This window comes from Protomyctophum parallelum (assembly GCF_964188405.1).
Source record: "Protomyctophum parallelum genome assembly, chromosome: 19".
In the NCBI taxonomy this organism is placed as follows: Eukaryota; Metazoa; Chordata; class Actinopteri; order Myctophiformes; family Myctophidae; genus Protomyctophum; species Protomyctophum parallelum.
Genome location: NC_139717.1, coordinates 29,262,627 through 29,283,891, shown reverse-complemented (window position 1 = coordinate 29,283,891; position 21,265 = coordinate 29,262,627). Strand labels below are relative to the sequence as shown.

Here is a 21,265-nt window from a genome sequence, read left to right as displayed (position 1 = left end):
CTCTATTATATTCCTTTTGTGTGCTTTTACAAAAAAACTAGGCTATAAATACAGTATGCCTGCATGAGTGACATGGCATCCGTGTGTATGCCAGTGCAGAATCAGCTGTCCTGTTTGTATTTAATTCATTTACTTTGTATTTGTATTTGTTTTCTGTTGTGTAGGGGTGAACTTACTGTAGATCCAGTCGCCCGTGTAATTTGTGAATAGCCTTGTTCCCTTGTAGGCCATTGTCCCAAAGTACTTTCCAGATCAAATTCACAATCACATTTCATGCTTGTTGCTCTATGATCTTTACCCACTAAACTATGGTCTGGATCAGGCTTGTACTGTTCCTAGTAGCTATCGCTGAGGGATATCCACTTTATCCACTATTGACTTCATATTAATGGATATTGCAATAATATGAGTGAGCACAAACAATATGTTGCAGTGTACTCAGAGTCACATGTTTTTTTCTAAATGTAGCAATAATGTATTAGGCCGGTACTGCCTGCCGGTGTTGGAGAATGACACTAACAAAAAATTGTTGATAATTCAAGAACAATGTAGTGTTTGTTTCGACAATCCAAGGCAACGCAACACATTTTGTTACGAGTCACAGCAGCCCCCTCCCTACTGTACGCAACAAGACAAAACACCTGCATCTGAAGAAGATAAGGGAGATACCCCTTTTGGTGTTAGCATTGTTATGCTTTGGCTATTGTAAAATAGCAGATCTACGAGCTTGTAGGTCTGCTATTTTTTTTAAATCGACGAACGATTGACATAGAAACATAGCTTTTTCAGAAAACTGTCAGGATCTAGAAGACATTTTTAGAATCTGATCTCAGGTCAAAATAGCTAAACTAGAATGTTCCTACTGTAATAGCCCTGTTAGTAGCTGACCTCGGAGCCCTGATCTTCTATTGGTTGTTTACTCAGTGGATCTGTTTCAGAGACATGCTGTTAATGATTCAACTAGCAGCACACACACACACACACACACACACACACACACACACACACACACACACACACACACACACACACACACACAGGAGAGACAGTACAACCACACACACATACTGTTCTGTACACACACACACACACACACACACACACACACACACACACACACACACACACACACACACACACACACAGTAGGAGAGACAGTACAACCACACACACACACATACTGTTCTGTACACACACACACACACACACACACACACACACACACCTCGGGCTGTGTGTGTGTGTGTGTGTGTGTGTGTGTGTGTGTGTGTGTGTGTGTGTGTGTGTGTGTGTGTGCGGTTGTATTGTCTGTGTCTTCCTCCCAGCTGGAGTTGTCGTATATTCTTCCTGCTGTGTTACTGTTTACTCATTCCAGTACATTCCTTCAGTGCCCAGCTGCGCCACAACACTGTCTACAGAACAGAACGGGCTTTTATTTTATTATAGTATTTATTATAACCCAGCTGCACCACAACAGAACGGGCTTTTATTGGTGCTTCTGGATGACAGTTAACAAGCTTCAGGTGGAGGTTCTTAAAACCATTTAGGCCTGATGTCGACATTTAAAAAATCCTGACAGTTTTCTGAAAAACCTTATGTTTCTGTATCAGTGGTTCTCAAAAAAGCACATTTTCACAATTAAAAAAAAAAAATAGCAGACCTACAAGTTCATAGCGTGGCACTCGGTGCCGCGCTATGAGCTTTTAGCTATTTTTAGCTATTTAGCTATTTTTCAATAGCTAAAGTATAACATAATGTTTAAACACCAAAAAGGGTTCCCGTACAGAATGCTTTAACGTGCTGAGAAATGGCCAATTGCATGCATGTATTTAAGATCTTAAGAACCAACTTGTGAATGTCAACATCTTTAAACAAATAACTTAATAACTTAAACAAATACCATGGCTAATGAGAGCAGGCTAATCTCCCTTCCAAGAGTATATAAATATGTTATCATTGGGTAATTGATCCTGAAAGAGACAATAGTCTCTGAGAAACTAGACAAACAGAGATGTTTGACGGCGCGACGTAACTTCAATAAACTAAAACTAAAACGCCATTGGCTGCCGAGCCCGATTCTAATCTCTCCTGTCACCTCAATCCTGTTGAGGTTGACAGAACCTCTGTTTGTACTCTGTGTCCAGTGTGTGATGTTCTGTACTGTACTGTATGTGTTTGTTTGCTAGTGGTTAGAACAGAAGAATGTGGTGAGCAGTAAAACAATGGCATGAGAGCTTACCTCCCTCTGAGGGGACACGACAATGGAAGGATGTGCTGAGGACCACATAATCGGAACGAGTGCACACGCATACACACACACACACACACACACACACACACACACACACACACACACACACACACACGTCTGGGTTAAAGGTGTGTGTGTGTGTGTGGCTGTTTTTTTTATTTTGTACTTTAAGAACTTGTTTTTAATGGAGAGAGGCTCCATTAAAGCAGTGCGTGTCACAGCCATGTTGGCGTTAAGCTGTCATTGCTGACATTCCCCCAGTGTCAGAAACTGTCCTGTCATTATCATCTCACGCGCTACGTCCAACCAGGGAAACTCCCCCCTGTCAGGTCTAAAGGAGCAACTTGGACACTCAGGCATGAAGGAAGCATGAGTTCAAGTCCGTTGCTCTCTCCATGTCCCCCATATATGGGGACTAGGTTGGTGGAGGGTGTGTAGAGCCCAGGATCACATTAGATAATTGACACAGGGGTGAAAGATGGGTTACAAAATCGTGGGATAAAAATTAAAAAAGAGAGAAAGGTTGGGCAGCCCTGGTCTAGCAGTGAGGTGGAGACATGGAATGAAGCAGAGTGTAACTGCACAGAATCTAATCTGTATCTGTGACAGATATTGGACATATTCTTTCTTTACCTGCGGCACGGTACAGAAAATCCACATGCACTGTTGTGTGTGTGACTGTGTGTGTGTGTGTGTGTGTGTGTGTGTGTGTGTGTGTCTCAAGCAACACATCTGGTTTTACTTTGACCCCCTCAGACGAACCCCTCAGCCCCTCTCTCTGAACTACTGTTTTTATGACTTCATTATAGCTCTGTTTGTGTGTGTTTCTTATGTCTGTGTATGCCACTTTGTGTGTGTGTGTGTGTGTGTGTGTGCGTGTGTGCGTGTGTGCGTGCGTGTGCGTCTGTTTGAGTCATGAGTCTGCTTACCTGCATGCTCCAACATGCCAGAGACCTTTTATCTTTGTCATGCCATACCATTATTGTGTGTGTGCATGCGCGTGTGTGTGTGTGTGTGCGTGCGTACACACGCGAGTGTGTGAACGCGTCACGTTGTCTGCCCGCCTGAGCCCCTTGTAGCCGAAGAGATGGAGACAGGCGGCAAAGCCAGGCTAGCGCACACACACACAGAGAGACAGACTGGTATTACAAAGGAAATGAAGGGGTTAAAAGGAAGGCATCAGACAGACTGAGGGAAAGAGAGAGGAGACACGCATGGCGGGCTGTGGCTCAGGAGGTAGAGCAGGTCGTCCAATGATCCCTGGGTCGCCGGTTCGAATCCAGGCTCCTCCTCCTGTCCACATGTGGAAGTGTCCTTGGGCAAGACACTGAACCCCACAGTGAGTCGGTCGGTGTGAGCTCGCCACCATTGGTGTGTGAATGTGGGAAATGAGGGCGCTGGCGTCGACTGTTCGCCGCTTCACCTCCCAGTGTATGAATGAATGAACCATTTGTAAAGCGCTTTGAGCACTTGGAAAAGCGCTATAAAAATAACCCACCTGTCCACCTACCTTCCATTGTCTGTATTTGTACATTCTTTGGAATAAAACTTTAGTGTGTATATCCTGTGTATACCTGTCAGTCTCCAGCTGGGTGACTGTGAGGCAGGTGTTCATTGGTCATTGGGTTTCATGATGTGTCGTGCAGGTGGCTTTACTGGTGTGTGTGTGTGTGTGTGTGTGTGTGGCCTAGTGTGTGCGTCTCTCTCTCTACATAATGTGCACCGCATGCACACATTCCAGGCTCTCTAGTCCAGTGTTTCCCAAAGTGGGGTCCTTGAGAGAGTTCCAGGGGGTCCCCAGCTAAATGATAGTCTGGAACCAAATGAACCCTTATGGGGCGGGACACTGAACCATACAAGACACTCTGAGAGTAAGAGTTACCACTCTTACTCTCAGAGTTAAATTAACATTGATTTTACAATATAAATTGGGGGTGCCAGAGATAGAAATGGCATTAAATGGGGGTCCGTAGACTACTAATGCATGTTAAACTGGGGGTCCTTGAAATTAAACGTGTGGCATATCTTTTCAAATGGGGGTCCGCGGGCTAATTAGTGTAAATTTGGGTCCTTGACATGAAACAGTTTGGGAACCACTGCTCTAGTCCTCTCTACTGGACGCGTTTTTTGGAAAAAACGACCGAAAAACGCAGCTAAAAATCCGACACACTGCAGGGACCTTTACCATGAATAGAATAGTTCTTTTAGAGTATAGAAAGCTGGCATATGGACTTGAGGAAGCAGAATTCTAAGTAGCTGTGTGAAGCAGGATGTAAATGTATATTCCATACGAAGTGGGCTCTTCTAGAATGTATGGAAGGACATAAAGCATTCACTGTGATTAAGTATATCTTCCTGTTCTGAACGCCACAGACGGGAAGCCTTTCGGCCTATAGAAGACAGGCCTCGGTATTACTTACATGCACACACACACACACACACGCGCACGCACGCGCACACACACACACACACGCACACACAAGGTTAACACACTCGGAGACACACAAAAGGGTTTCCACACTCAGACACGCGCACAGACACCCAGTTAGGGGTCGAGGCTGGTCTGTACTCCTTGGCCGGCTTACTTCCTGTAATAGAAGGAAACGGGAGAACAGGCTAACTTCCTGTCCGAAGAGGAAGTGTTGGGTTTGGCGGGAGGAAGTTGTTTTTGCTTTCGTTTGCGCGCTCCAGACTTGTAGATCTGAACTGAAGTGTTTGGTTCCAAACGTGCAACCTTACAACACATGCACACATTTCCTCTGCTCTTTTGTCGCTCACAATACGGTTTTGGACAATAACTAGCTAGTGATGACAATAACTAGCTAGTGATAAGTGTTGTTGTTATCGCCAAGTCTCCATAATGTCATGTTGTTTTGCTAAACTTCCACACAGTTGAACAATTTACTGCCATACCGCAGTGCTGACATCAGACTTGTTAAAGATGAAGCAATGTAAGAGAGAGAGAGAGAGCGGGGAAAATATTTTGGTGGATTCTTTTCCCCTTTTTCCCCCTGTTTACCCTGAACAGTTTCAACATCTCTATTGAGAACTTTATCCATTATCCACTTTTCTCTTCATTTTAGTCACTTTTTTGGGTCCAGCTCTGTATTCGGAAACTGGGATGTGCATATCGGTTTCCTCCTTTACAACTTCACCCATTGCCCAGTACAAAGTTAGACATCGGGCGAACATTTTCAACATCTCTATTGAGAACTTTATCCATTATCCACTTTTCTCTTCATTTTAGTCACTTTTTTGGGTCCAGCTCTGTATTCGGAAACTGGGATGTGCATATCGGTTTCCTCCTTTACAACTTCACCCATTGCCCAGTACAAAGTTACTGGGCTCCATCTTGGCTCCATCCACGGGCTCCATCTTGGCTCCGTGCTGTGGCAACACAGCTGGCATCGGGACAGGTTTATTCAAGCTGAATACAGCCCTGTGTCAAAGCGCAGGGCTGTATTACTGACTGTCAATTTGCCCTCACGTTCTGCAGCTGCAGCCAATTAACTCTTTTCGGGCGGGAACCCCTTTTTTGGTGTTTTAACCATCATTATAAACTTTTTGATATTGAAAAATAGCAGATCTACGAGCTTGTAGGTCTGCTATTTTTGAAAGATTGTGAAAATGTGGTGCAAATCTTTGAATATATATATTCTTTCAGAGCGAACGTTTTTAACTCAAATGTTTGCTTCTGGGGGGGGGGGGAGTCCCTGGAACGACATACTGTATTTTCACATGGCGGTCGGCGGGCCAATTACACATCATTTTTGGAGTCCTTGACATGAAATATTGAGATATTCCACTGATATAGAAACGTGAGGATTTTTCAGAAAATTGTCATGATTTAGAAGACTTTTTTTTTTAATCAGGTCTAAATGGGTTAAGATGTCCAACATGGCAGGGTCGATGTCTGGACGTGGCATACGTTCAACAGGCTGCACAGCTGCTTTGTCTACCCTTTCTAAGTCGATCAGATATCAGTCGCTGTGTGTGTGGCCAACAGTGGCTGTTTTATCTTGAATCCAAGATGCCAAGTGTCAGGAGAATTTGAAGCACATTTCTCAAAAAATAGGAAAGAGAAAAACAAGTATGTCACTAACCGTAGATTGTGGCAACTGGTAACACTAAACAGATCAGGACACATAGAGTACTTCTATTGGACAAGATGGCAGCAATGTCAATATTTATTCAACACAAGTGTTTCCATGGCTGTTTAAGACATCCCTTTATCGTCCAAATCCTATCCATATCGCTGTTCTACTATGCTTTACTTTTTATATCTGCATGTGTCGAAACTTAACCCAACTGGTTCCAAGTAGGGGAAGGAATACAAACGATAACTAGCATTTGCAGGTGAATGACTAGTTGCCACTTAAATACAACCATGCTCGATTGAACCCATTTAGGCCTGACATCAACATTTAAAAAGTTTCTTCTTTTCTGACACTTTTCTGAAATACCTATGTCAGTGGTGCTCAATATTTCATGTCAAGGACCCCAAAAATGATATATAATTGGCCGCTGACCCCCATCTGAAAATATCGTGGGATAAAACTTTAGGTAAAAAATAAATAAACAGTGCGATGAGAAGGACTCTATCCCGAGGCTCTGGTGCAAGGCTAATGCTCAACGGGTGACGGCGCCGTGCCATTTGGTCTTAGCAGGGTGTTTTGGGAGTTATTTAATGCGTTCCCGCCAATTGTGCGTGAGATGGTGGAGGAAAGGCCCGCTCGCGTCCTGTATTGTCTCCCATGCACGGCAGAGCAAACAGTGACAGGTGTTAGCACTCAGCAGACTGCTGTGTGGGGCGGGCTCACTGCAGGCCACTGTGTTTCTGCCAGTGGCTAACGGGGAGCGGGGCTGACTTGGCAAGCATTAAGTAAAGGTAGTTCATTAAGAGGAATTGCGTTTAACCTGCAGATAACCCCTGGATTCTTCTCACACAGACACAGAATGCCAGGTCTGATTTAATGGCAGCAATTAGAAGTTTTGTTAATATACACTTTTATGGCAAAGTTTTATTGAGCTGGTCTGTTTCATGTTTTCTGCCAAAACTGAGTGTGCGTGTGTGTGAGTGAGAGAGAGAGAGAGAGAGCTGAATTCATTCAGTATCTTATGAATAGTGTGTGTTCCACCTCCTGGCGCCTGATTGTTTGGAGGACTATACCAGTGTTTATCAGTTTCCTACAAGTCATGTATACTTTATAAATACTGCCAACCGTTTTCCAAACAGTGCACCGTAGCTTGAGCTCCATGATCGACCACAGTGAACCTTTTATGTCGCCGTTATTATTTTTTTGGTCAAAGTTAGATTGTCGCGTTTTGAATGGAGTTGAAAGCATGGATTGTTTTCAAAAGTCTAGCCGAATAGTCTCTCTCTGCAGAAAAGATAAACACAAACAATTCAGTTGGCTTTGACTTCCTATGTCGTGATAGGGATAGGATATGGTGGTGGAGGAACATATCATTTTTCATAATGCTGGTACAGTATGGTCATTTAAGAGAGAGGGAGTGACATAAGTCACATAATGGGGAGACAGGTCATTTTACATGTTCTATTGAATGTTCTTTTACTCACAAACATGCTTTTACACACAACAAAATGACATCATAGTATCAGTCCTTTGACTGGGTGCTGTCACCCCCCCCCCCCCCCCCCTCCCTATGGTATTGTGGAATGACTCTCTACCTGGCTCAGGTGACAAGACTTGTAGGAGGGGTCATAAACTGGGGCACACACGCACGCACGCACACACACACACACACACACACACACACACACACTAATAGAGACCATGCACACAGCCCATCATTACCATCCTCTCTGATTAGGGTTGCTTGGCTTATCCGTCCACTAATGAATCTTTAATTTTTCTCTACTTTCATCTCAAATCATTTTGTACTTTCATCTCTATTCACATCTTTACTTACTGGCAGCATTTTGTATGTTTCTCTCTCTCCCTCTCTCTCTCTCTCCCTCTCTCTCTCTCTCTCTCTCTCTCTCTCTCTCTCTCAAATTCAAATACAGTATTAGTTATTGACAAGACAATAACATTTGCTTTGCCAACATACTGTTTATTGATCTGTAACTGTACAGTATGTGTGTCTCTCTCTATCAGTCTGTCTAACTACTTAATTTCTCAAATTCTTTGTCATCTCCTATTTCTGTTTCAAAAAGACATTCGAAATTGCTTTATATTTTGCAACAGACTACTGTGTGTGTGTGTGTGTGTGTGTGTGTGTGTGTGTGTGTGTGTGTGTGTGTGTGTGTGTGTGTGTGTGTGTGATATTTGAAGCTCAATAATTGTAGTTTAGCCGCACACCGATTTGAGACAATTGTCTGACAGTGTATTAGGGCTGCAACTAAAACTATGATTCATCATCTTAGTGTTTATTCAGTTAATCACTTTTTCCAGTTAATCACTTTTTCCAATTAATTGCGTAGCGCCAATCTACAAGGCCACATGGCATGAGTTTGTACATTGCTATTTTCACTATTGTCCACTATTTGCAATTTTTTCGTTGCCTATGACCTGAACATTTCAATAACCCATTTTAGACCTTCGATTCTACAAATGTCTTGTCCTGACAAATCCTGACTGTTTTCTTGAAAAACCCTATGTTTCTATGTCAGTCGTCAATTTCATGTCAAGGACTCCCAAAAGATATATGTAATTGGCCGTCCATTTGAAAATATGTTGTTTCAGGAACCCATCAGAAGGATTTGAGTTAAAAAACGTTTGCTGTGAAAGAATATATTCAAACATTTGGGCCACATTTTCACGATTCTTTAAAAATAGCAGACTTACAAGCTAAAGTATAACATAATGCTTAAATTAAAATCGTTTAATTTTTATAAACTATTAAATTGAGTAGCTCGATAAAATGCTAATGTGGGTATCTATCTGCATATTTGTCCACTAAAGGGGTGCTGATAGTGTAACTCAACTATGTATTGTACACCTTTTTGGTGGGGGGGAGGGCTGTGTTGCGTCTCCCCTCGTGAACTCAAACCACTGTTCTCAGGAGTATACGGTTTCTGACCTCTCCCCCCACCCCTCTCTCTCTGTCTGTCTGTCTGTCTGTCTGCAGAGACCCACACATACACAGAAACCATACGTTCTGTCTGTCTGTCTGTCTGTCTGTCTGTCTGTCTGTCTGTCTGTCTGTCTGTCTGTCTGTCTGTCTGTCTGTCTGTCTGCAGAGACCCACACATACACAGAAACCCTACGTTCTGTCTGTCTGTCTGTCTGCAGAGACCCACACATACACAGAAACCATACGTTCTGTCTGTCTGTCTGTCTGCAGAGACCCACACATACACAGAAACCCTACGTTCTGTCTGTCTGTCTGTCTGTCTGTCTGTCTGCAGAGACCCACACATACACAGAAACCCTACGTTCTGTCTGTCTGTCTGTCTGTCTGTCTGCAGAGACCCACACATACACAGAAACCATACGTTCTCTCTGTCTCCTTTGCATTGACCCGTCTCCCTTTCTCACGCAGTAAAACCACGGCCCCTCTTAATTCATTTATTTACTGTTTTTCCCTTCCACTTCACACTGTATACCTCTTATCCCTCATTCCCTCTGGCATCATTCTTTCTCCTCCCTTTCGTCCGTCTAATCCTTTTTCCATTCGTCCGTCTGTCCGTCCGTCCTTCCGTCTGTCCCACCCTTGTCCGGTCTGCGGTAGCCTGCCATGTGAGGAGTGGAAGACCAGGAATGTGTCGGGAAGACAGTTTCTGTAATATCACAGCAGCCGATCTTTCATACGCAACGCTGCGCTCACACAGTTTCACACACGTGGTAAATAAAACATGTGCATGTGGTACAGCACAGCAAGCAGGCATAACGGCACAATTTACTGTAACTGCCTCAGGAGGACCACACACACACACACACACACACACACACATACACATACACACACGCACGCACGCGCGCGCGCGCAACCACTTTTAGTTGACAACTTCCAGATATGGACTCATCCCATGGTGTGGTATCTATAGCAACGCTATCGGACCACACACACACACACACACACACAGCGTGGCTTGGAGGTTGAAAAACAGTCAACCATGGCTGGCTCATGGTTCCTCTTCTGATCCTTTCTTTCCATTTCTTTTCTAATGCACTCTTCCATATCAATCACAGGCTTGTTTATTTAGCATCCCCGTTTGACTGATCGTACCCTGAACCCGGTCTGAGTCGGTGTGAAAATGAGACCTGTAAAGGTTCCATCCATGACCACGTGAACTACTTCACCACTTAAATCCTACATACTTTGTTTTACGTTGAAAATAAATAAATATATATATATATATATACACCTATTCTGGGCGGGAACGCCTTTTGGAGTTTTAAGCAATGTGTTATACTTTAGCTATTGAAAAACAGCTGATCTACAAGCGAGTGCCGCGCTACAAACTCAAATCTTTGCTTCTTGGTGGTCACTGTCACTACATATTTTCAGATGGGGGTCGGCAGCCAATTACATATATTTTTGGGGGTCCTTGACATGAAAATATTTGAGCACGACTGACACAGAAACATAGGATTTTCAGAAAACTGTCAGGATTTAGAAGACATTTGTAGAATCGGTCTAAATGGGCGCGAGCACTGCACTACATGGATTCAATGCCAATGTGCGCGCCTATAGTTTGAAGTCGGTCAGTCCCATATAATGCACATGACCATATTATGGGCATAGTGGTCGGATCTGTGATGGTTATGTCTGAGTTATAATCTTTTCTTAGAATTGGACGGAATGATTTAGATCAAGAGTTATTCACATTTTAAGATTTTCCATCTCGTCGGCTAAACAGGGGGGGGGGGGACATTTTCGAAGACGGCCCACGCTCCCAGCCTGTGGAGCGATGCGATCGGTTTTGATATCAATAATCTCCGTCCTTTTGATCAATCTCCGTCTTGAGCGCTGGGCGTTACTAATTGATAGGGCGGAGAACTCCGTCCTGTGCACTGAAGCATTAGTAGCCTAGCTAGTGGATAGCGATCATGATCGCAGCTTGACTTTGGATGTGAAAAGATAGCGCCGTTCTGAGCACGGCAAGCTGCCTACAAAACCTGGCAGTTAAATTAGTCATACCGTTACAATACGGGAGGGCGGATTTCATGATCCAGCAATCAGCCATCTGTTTGGAACACTGAGATACACTAGCATGCTGAAATGAAACCCTGTGCAGATGTTTCTAAAACTCTGGTCTGGACACACAACACCAACTATTTTGGCGCATATATTATGGCGTAACGTTTCCAGACCACACGTTGCTGTACAGCAGGGGGTCGTTCTCAACCGGGGGTCCCGGGGACCACCTGGAAGGGGTTCCTTGAGGGGTCCTTGAGGAGGGGGTTCCAGGTGGTCCCCAGCTAAATGATGGAGAGTTTGGAAACCAAATGGACACTTGTAGATCTTTAACTCTTGAGAATGTAAAATGAGTTGACAAATGTAACTCAGTGGACCCCTATGGGTACACTGGGATACATGTGTACACTCTCAGTCTCAGCAATACAAGTGGATAAAATGTACACAGATTTGACTAGGTAAGATATAGTTTGTTATACGAGTTGATGGGTTGGTCCACTTCACGCAGTGGCGTGCACAGATAGCCACTGGGTGGTGCTTTTTGTACAGTGTACACTGTACAGTATGTGGACCATGCAGGTGACATTAATCAATTCTTGATAAAAATTAACTAACACTATTAAGGCAACCGGCCGGTTCCACGCGCTGCACAAGGTGCCCTTTTTCCCACTTGAGCACTTGCCCCTCTAAATGTCTGTGCACGCCACTGACTTCACGACATGGAGGGGAAATGCCATGATCTCTGACCTCCATGGCCTGCATGGGAGACATGGATTGGGTTATAGTTGACAGATGAGCCCGACACGGTTTGACATCCAGAGACTAGTGATGAATCGCACCATTTAGATCCCGGGGATTAAGAGCCTGTGGCTACAGGAAACCAGCCCATAGCACCACCACCGCATGCAGCCTTCTACTGTAGCACCAGTTCTACAGTAGCATCTCTCAGTCCTGCACGCACACACGCACGCACGCACACAAGCATGCACGCATGCACGCACACACACACACACACGCACGCACGCACACAGACACACATACATTGGCTTGTCTCAGCCCATAGATGAGGCTTTGTGTCGGGACATAGACAGTACACAGGATCTCTAGTGGAGATAGACAGTAGACAGGATAACTGTGACAGGCCTACTTGTAACTCCGTGTTCCAGTGATACTGTACTTTTCTCTGATTGATAGGACTGTATGTTATCGTAACTGTATGGCTCTGGAGTGTTTGACCGTGTTCTAAATGGGCCAAACTGATTCCAATAAAGAGGTTTCCAATTCGCTGTGGTTGTGGGGGTTGCCGAGCGAGCACTTCCCACCCAGTTCTAAGGGCTAACATTATTATAAACTTTATTGAAGAAAGTGTGGGTGATGTGGAAAAGCTTTTTGTGTAGTAATGTAATGTAATAATAATAACTAACCAGTGAACCACACACATGCATTTATCATATGATAATAAACGCAAGCTTTTTTAATTTGACTCGTTCTAATGTGATATCCCTTTCCCTGTTCCCCTCTCTCTGTCTTTCAACCTCTCTCTCTCTCTCTCTCTCTCCAGGGTGCTGGTCAAGAAAAATTGGGGATTTACATAAAGTCTGTTGTCAAAGGAGGAGCAGCGGACGTGGTGAGCACACACACACACACACACACGCACACGCACACGCACACGCACACACACACACACAGGTGACACAGTGGCTGCTTTTGGGTGATTACTTCATGATGACTCCAGTGACCTCGTCTGAAACCACAGGAACAGTGTACACTGTACACCCTGCTCTACACTACAGTACATCTCTCTCTCTCTCTGTCTTATCTTTGGGTATCTTGTCCTGCTCTCCCTCACCCTCTCTGTCTCTCCTCCTGCTCTCAGTCACCCTCTCTGTCTCTCCTCCTGCTCTCCCTCACCCTCTCTGTCTCTCCTCCTGCTCTCCTCCTGTCTCTCCTCCTGTCTCTCCTCCTGTCTCTCCTCCTGTCTCTCCTCCTGCTCTCCCTCACCCTCTCTGTCTCTCCTCCTGTCTCTCCTCCTGTCTCTCCTCTCTGTCTCTCCTCTCTGTCTCTCCTCCTGCTCTCCCTCACCCTCTCTGTCTCTCCTCCTGCTCTCCCTCACCCTCTCTGTCTCTCCTCCTGCTCTCCCTCACCCTCTCTGTCTCTCCTCCTGTCTCTCCTCTCTGTCTCTCCTCTCTGTCTCTCCTCCTGCTCTCCCTCACCCTCTCTGTCTCTCCTCCTGCTCTCCCTCACCCTCTCTGTCTCTCCTCCTGCTCTCCCTCACCCTCTCTGTCTCTCCTCCTGTCTCTCCTCCTGTCTCTCCTCCTGTCTCTCCTCCTGTCTCTCCTCCTGTCTCTCCTCTCTGTCTCTCCTCCTGTCTCTCCTCCTGTCTCTCCTCCTGTCTCTCCTCCTGTCTCTCCTCTCTGTCTCTCCTCCTGTCTCTCCTCTCTGTCTCTCCTCCTGTCTCTCCTCCTGTCTCTCCTCCTGTCTCTCCTCTCTGTCTCTCCTCCTGTCTCTCCTCCTGTCTCTCCTCTCTGTCTCTCCTCTCTGTCTCTCCTCCTGCTCTCCCTCACCCTCTCTGTCTCTCCTCCTGTCTCTCCTCCTGCTCTCCCTCACCCTCTCTGTCTCTCCTCCTGCTCTCCCTCACCCTCTCTGTCTCTCCTCCTGCTCTCCCTCACCCTCTCTGTCTCTCCTCCTGCTCTCCCTCACCCTCTCTGTCTCTCCTCCTGCTCTCCCTCACCCTCTCTGTCTCTCCTCCTGCTCTCCCTCACCCTCTCTGTCTCTCCTCCTGCTCTCCCTCACCCTCTCTGTCTCTCCTCCTGCTCTCCCTCACCCTCTCTGTCTCTCCTCCTGCTCTCCCTCACCCTCTCTGTCTCTCCTCCTGCTCTCCGTCACCCTCTCTGTCTCTCCTCCTGCTCTCCCTCACCCTCTCTGTCTCTCCTCCTGTCTCTCCTCCTGTCTCTCCTCCTGTCTCTCCTCCTGTCTCTCCTCCTGTCTCTCCTCCTGTCTCTCCTCCTGTCTCTCCTCCTGTCTCTCCTCTCTGTCTCTCCTCCTGTCTCTCCTCTCTGTCTCTCCTCTCTGTCTCTCCTCCTGCTCTCCCTCACCCTCTCTGTCTCTCCTCCTGTCTCTCCTCCTGCTCTCCCTCACCCTCTCTGTCTCTCCTCCTGCTCTCCCTCACCCTCTCTGTCTCTCCTCCTGCTCTCCCTCACCCTCTCTGTCTCTCCTCCTGCTCTCCCTCACCCTCTCTGTCTCTCCTCCTGCTCTCCCTCACCCTCTCTGTCTCTCCTCCTGCTCTCCGTCACCCTCTCTGTCTCTCCTCCTGCTCTCCGTCACCCTCTCTGTCTCTCCTCCTGTCTCTCCTCTCTGTCTCTCCTCCTGTCTCTCCTCCTGTCTCTCCTCCTGTCTCTCCTCCTGTCTCTCCTCCTGTCTCTCCTCTCTGTCTCTCCTCCTGTCTCTCCTCCTGTCTCTCCTCCTGTCTCTCCTCCTGTCTCTCCTCCTGTCTCTCCTCCTGTCTCTCCTCCTGTCTCTCCTCCTGTCTCTCCTCCTGTCTCTCCTCCTGTCTCTCCTCTCTGTCTCTCCTCCTGTCTCTCCTCCTGTCTCTCCTCTCTGTCTCTCCTCTCTGTCTCTCCTCCTGCTCTCCCTCACCCTCTCTGTCTCTCCTCCTGTCTCTCCTCCTGCTCTCCCTCACCCTCTCTGTCTCTCCTCCTGCTCTCCCTCACCCTCTCTGTCTCTCCTCCTGCTCTCCCTCACCCTCTCTGTCTCTCCTCCTGCTCTCCCTCACCCTCTCTGTCTCTCCTCCTGCTCTCCCTCACCCTCTCTGTCTCTCCTCCTGCTCTCCCTCACCCTCTCTGTCTCTCCTCCTGCTCTCCCTCACCCTCTCTGTCTCTCCTCCTGCTCTCCGTCACCCTCTCTGTCTCTCCTCCTGCTCTCCCTCACCCTCTCTGTCTCTCCTCCTGCTCTCCCTCACCCTCTCTGTCTCTCCTCCTGTCTCTCCTCCTGTCTCTCCTCCTGTCTCTCCTCCTGTCTCTCCTCCTGTCTCTCCTCCTGTCTCTCCTCCTGTCTCTCCTCTCTGTCTCTCCTCCTGTCTCTCCTCTCTGTCTCTCCTCTCTGTCTCTCCTCCTGCTCTCCCTCACCCTCTCTGTCTCTCCTCCTGTCTCTCCTCCTGCTCTCCCTCACCCTCTCTGTCTCTCCTCCTGCTCTCCCTCACCCTCTCTGTCTCTCCTCCTGCTCTCCCTCACCCTCTCTGTCTCTCCTCCTGCTCTCCCTCACCCTCTCTGTCTCTCCTCCTGCTCTCCCTCACCCTCTCTGTCTCTCCTCCTGCTCTCCGTCACCCTCTCTGTCTCTCCTCCTGCTCTCCCTCACCCTCTCTGTCTCTCCTCCTGTCTCTCCTCCTGTCTCTCCTCCTGTCTCTCCTCCTGCCTCTCCTCCTGTCTCTCCTCCTGTCTCTCCTCCTGTCTCTCCTCCTGTCTCTCCTCCTGTCTCTCCTCCTGTCTCTCCTCCTGTCTCTCCTCCTGTCTCTCCTCCTGTCTCTCCTCCTGTCTCTCCTCCTGCTCTCCCTCACCCTCTCTGTCTCTCCTCCTGCTCTCCGTCACCCTCTCTGTCTCTCCTCCTGCTCTCCCTCACCCTCTCTGTCTCTCCTCCTGTCTCTCCTCCTGTCTCTCCTCCTGTCTCTCCTCCTGTCTCTCCTCCTGTCTCTCCTCCTGTCTCTCCTCCTGTCTCTCCTCCTGTCTCTCCTCCTGTCTCTCCTCTCTGTCTCTCCTCCTGTCTCTCCTCTCTGTCTCTCCTCTCTGTCTCTCCTCCTGCTCTCCCTCACCCTCTCTGTCTCTCCTCCTGTCTCTCCTCCTGCTCTCCCTCACCCTCTCTGTCTCTCCTCCTGCTCTCCCTCACCCTCTCTGTCTCTCCTCCTGCTCTCCCTCACCCTCTCTGTCTCTCCTCCTGCTCTCCCTCACCCTCTCTGTCTCTCCTCCTGCTCTCCCTCACCCTCTCTGTCTCTCCTCCTGCTCTCCGTCACCCTCTCTGTCTCTCCTCCTGCTCTCCCTCACCCTCTCTGTCTCTCCTCCTGCTCTCCCTCACCCTCTCTGTCTCTCCTCCTGCTCTCCCTCACCCTCTCTGTCTCTCCTCCTGCTCTCCGTCACCCTCTCTGTCTCTCCTCCTGCTCTCCCTCACCCTCTCTGTCTCTCCTCCTGTCTCTCCTCCTGTCTCTCCTCCTGTCTCTCCTCCTGCCTCTCCTCCTGTCTCTCCTCCTGTCTCTCCTCCTGTCTCTCCTCCTGTCTCTCCTCCTGTCTCTCCTCCTGTCTCTCCTCCTGTCTCTCCTCCTGTCTCTCCTCCTGTCTCTCCTCCTGCTCTCCCTCACCCTCTCTGTCTCTCCTCCTGCTCTCCGTCACCCTCTCTGTCTCTCCTCCTGCTCTCCCTCACCCTCTCTGTCTCTCCTCCTGTCTCTCCTCCTGTCTCTCCTCCTGTCTCTCCTCCTGTCTCTCCTCCTGTCTCTCCTCCTGTCTCTCCTCCTGTCTCTCCTCCTGTCTCTCCTCCTGTCTCTCCTCTCTGTCTCTCCTCCTGTCTCTCCTCTCTGTCTCTCCTCTCTGTCTCTCCTCCTGCTCTCCCTCACCCTCTCTGTCTCTCCTCCTGTCTCTCCTCCTGCTCTCCCTCACCCTCTCTGTCTCTCCTCCTGCTCTCCCTCACCCTCTCTGTCTCTCCTCCTGCTCTCCCTCACCCTCTCTGTCTCTCCTCCTGCTCTCCCTCACCCTCTCTGTCTCTCCTCCTGCTCTCCCTCACCCTCTCTGTCTCTCCTCCTGCTCTCCGTCACCCTCTCTGTCTCTCCTCCTGCTCTCCCTCACCCTCTCTGTCTCTCCTCCTGTCTCTCCTCCTGTCTCTCCTCCTGCCTCTCCTCCTGTCTCTCCTCCTGTCTCTCCTCCTGTCTCTCCTCCTGTCTCTCCTCCTGTCTCTCCTCCTGTCTCTCCTCCTGTCTCTCCTCCTGTCTCTCCTCCTGTCTCTCCTCCTGTCTCTCCTCCTGCTCTCCCTCACCCTCTCTGTCTCTCCTCCTGTGTGCAGGACGGGCGCCTGGCAGCGGGGGACCAGTTGCTGAGTGTGGACGGTCGTAGTCTGGTGGGCCTGTCACAGGAAAGGTGAGATACGTGAGACATCGTGGTCCTGAGTAGCACTACCGCCTGTCTACCAAGTCTTTAAATGGCTTCAGGTGGAGGGACGAGAAAGTAGCACTTTAATAGTGCTACTTATAGTGCTACTCATTATAGTCCTAAAACCAGCAGAAAGTAAAGTAGTTATCAAAGCGACAAAAAGAAAATCAACCAGGTGCTCGATGGAGATGCAAAAAGACGGCGTGCCGCGGGTTCGACTCCCGAGCCAGACGACCTTTTGCCACGTGTCACTCCCCATCTCTCTCCCACCTTCCTGTCTGTCTACTGTTATCAGTAAAGGCCCTAAAACAACACTTTAAACAACAAAATGAGAGGGTGGATACAAATAGATGTACTTTATTTATAAAAGTTAAAAGAATCTTCTTTGAGATGTACTTTATTTATAAAAGTTAAAGAAATCTTCTTTTAGATGTACTTTATTTATAAAAGTTAAAAGAAGCTTATTTTCTTTCTTTTATCTATTTTTATCCACCCGCTTTAGTAAAGTAGTTATCTTTTTGAAAATGTCATACTTCACTGTGTCAAAAGTGTTCAAATACATAATGTAACGAAACCAGAGCCATGCCATTCGGTCGAGCACATGAAACAATATTTTCATGGAAAAGGGATCTTTTTGGCTGCAGTCGCTGTAGCACATGTGGAGATGATATCGATAAAGTGTAACATGCAGTCATGCACTCTCATCCAACTGTGAACAACAGCATCTCAGATCGCACAGATATGACGGTACTGGTCCGTCTTTCTGAAGCACGACCGTGACCGAAGGAAACCACCCAGAACTAGGCCTAGGCTTATAGAGTTACACTGGCTTCACTGGAATGACCTCTATTAAGCGTGTGTGTGCGTGTCCGTGTGCGTGTCCGTGTCCGTGTGTGTGTGTGTCCGTGTGTGTGTGTGTCCGTGTGTGTGTGTGTCCGTGTGTGTGTGTGTGTGCGCGCGTGCGCGTGTATTTGGAAACCACATTCAAGGAGCTTAAAAGTGGCTGCCGCCCATTCATATAAATCCTTTGTTATTGAGATCAACATGTACAGTCTTGTGATCCAGTGCTGGCGTGGGATAGTGTTCATTTCACCCCTAGTGTTACAGTACAGTACATACCACACATTTCACCAGGATCATTTAAGATACTGCCATTTAAGTTATCAGTCAAAGATAAACATGCTAATTTGCCTTTCAAATACTTAACTGCAATTGTAAGGGAAAACAAATGGGTTAGGGTTGCTCAAACAAAAAACATGTGTAAATCCAGTTTTCACAGAGGTCTGTGCATGTTTGTGTCCGTTATCCGAACTATGTTAAGTTTCCTAATGTGGCTTTGGAGAGGCAGTGCGTAGTCAATAAAAGAGTGTTTTCATGCTCCACAGTTGGGAAATCGCTGAAGTTTACATTCCCAGAGTCACATCCAATAGAAGACATGTGGCTCATTACGTCTTTTACGTCTGCCCTTCAACCACTTGGAGCCTGTGTGCGTGTGTGTGTGTGTGTGTGTGTTTTTTTCTCGGCAGGAATCGGCATTGAATATTATAGTCATGTGACTTTGGGTCTTGCCTGAGAGAAAATGTTCCTCAGCCAATTAAAACCCCAGTTTCCGCTTGTACATAACGAGCAGCTTAGAGCTGTGTGGCAAATGAACCGCTGTGGAAAAAAAGAAAAAAGAGGTGAAATGCCATTCCGTATTTGGAAAAGTCAAAACCACACATGCCAAGTGATCGTCAGTAATATTTGCTGTTTTGACTGGTGAAAAAATATATAGTGACCGTCGTACTGGGCACTGGTGGAGCTGATTCACTTTGAATTCTCTGTGAGAACTCTTAACATTTTGCGGAAAAACCCCTTCCATTGCCTTCCGCCTGTGTCCCCCTTTTATGGTCTCAGCCCTCAAACCTGTGTCGAGTGGGGAAGAGAATGTAAGGGTGGAAATTGTGGAAAGAATTTGTGAATTTGTTTAACACAGCAGAGGCAAACGTTCCTCCTGCTTGGTTGGTATGGCTATACGCATTAACCTAGCTAGCAATCCAAAGGAAATGTCAGTTTTAATGGGGTGTGAATGGACAGGATGTGGAATAGACAAAACATTGGCTTTGGGCATAGAGCGTAGTCACTGTTGTTTTGCGTTAAATGCCTGTGTTTGGTTAACATTCCGCCTTTCGCTCTCTCTCTCTCTCTCTCTCTAATTCACTTCTCTCTGGTCTTCTCCTTTCCTCCTCAGGGCTGCAGAGCTGATGACGAGGACAGGTGCCGTGGTCACTCTGGAGGTGGCGAAACAAGGAGCCATCTACCACGGCCTGGCTACCTTACTGAATCAACCCAGCCCTATGATGCCTAGAGGTTAGAATACATCCTCACTCGGGGAGAAGCTTTTCTCTGCATACGTGCTGTCTTTGTTGCAATGTGTGGCAGGGTATTGTAATGTGTACGGTACATGCCTACATTAGGCCTGGGGGCCACAACTGTAGAATGATTGTGTGTGTGTGGGGGCCGCACGGCGTGCATGCACACGGATATTTTGTGGGTTCTCAAAATAATTTTTTTGCTCAAACACAAAGATTTATAATTCATGTCTGCACAGTAATGAGCATGATAATATGTCTATACATATGCTACCTTAGAATAGATTGACCTAAATAGACCTATTTGACAGTGCATAAACATAATTGCCTTGTCATTTCTCTCCAAAAGCCCTTGAATATGATTGAATATGATTTAAGGATTACTGTCATTATGGTATTCTCACACTTCATATCGCGCACACACCATACTGTACCTGTAACTTTCATTAGCCCTCAAAAATAATCTTTTTGTGTGTGCGCTTTTGCTCGCTAGCAATATAAGTTGAGAACGGATGGGCAGATATTCATGAAACCTGAGGATGATTAGTAGACTCCTCCGAAGAGATGATGTTTTTGGTCATGCATCAAAGGCCAAGTGCACAATTCAGATACTTTTCTATACGTAATAGAAACACACAAACGGGGATTCTAGAACCAAGGACCACCCGGATGCAAACCTCCGCCTGTCCCTGAAGCCAGGATAGCAGAATATCGTCATGGACTAACTAAGCCCAAAGCAGACATTCACTCCACTTCACTACGACAGCCAATTCCCCAAACTTGAGGGCACAAACGAACCTTTCATCATTTCATATCACTTCCCTCTTTAAGATTACACCCAAATTAATATTTGACTTTGGAAGTTTGGAAATCATCTCCACAGAAACAATTCACGTTTTCTTCACAGTATTCTGGCACCATGCAGTGTCTGTGTGTACATGCATGCATGTGCATGTTATGTGTGTGAACTTTACAGCAGTGGTTCCCATTACTTTTTCATGTCAAGGACCACTAAATGGACATTTATTAGCCCACAGACCACCATTTGGAAGACATGTCCAGACAATGTCCATCCTTGTTGTCATCCATTCTGTTGGCTAGTAAAAAAACTCCACCACACTGTTGGAGCTTGCGTGACTAAAGACCTACTGTAATTACTGTCTGTGGCCACCGGCTACCGCTAGCATTTTGTGCCTGCAAGTAAGTGTGTGTATGTGTGTGTGTGTGTGTGTGTGTGTGTGTGTGTGCATGCATGCACGCACGCACTTGCACACACTCAGTTTAATGTGCTTCTGGCTGTGTTCTGGACTTTGTCCGTTGGAATGTGACCTCGTATTCATTAAGGACGTCCTTTGGCCCAGCTGGCCTGTGGTCCACACTGACGCTAAAGGGGCGTTTCACTCACATTCTCCTCCAGACCACAATAGTTT

The 21,265-nt window shown here is 47.1% G+C and overlaps 1 protein-coding gene across 1 annotated transcript in view; it reads left to right on the top strand.

Moving 5' to 3' along the window:
• The window catches only part of afdna (afadin, adherens junction formation factor a), a 169,380-nt gene that overhangs the window by 122,242 nt on the left and 25,873 nt on the right, over window positions 1–21,265 (top strand). Inside the window, exons 22-24 of the mRNA XM_083789691.1 lie at window positions 12,921–12,986; window positions 17,399–17,472; window positions 19,715–19,833. Of these exons, the coding sequence (XP_083645817.1) occupies window positions 12,921–12,986; window positions 17,399–17,472; window positions 19,715–19,833 (259 nt within the window). The remainder of the gene's footprint in view (window positions 1–12,920; window positions 12,987–17,398; window positions 17,473–19,714; window positions 19,834–21,265) is intronic.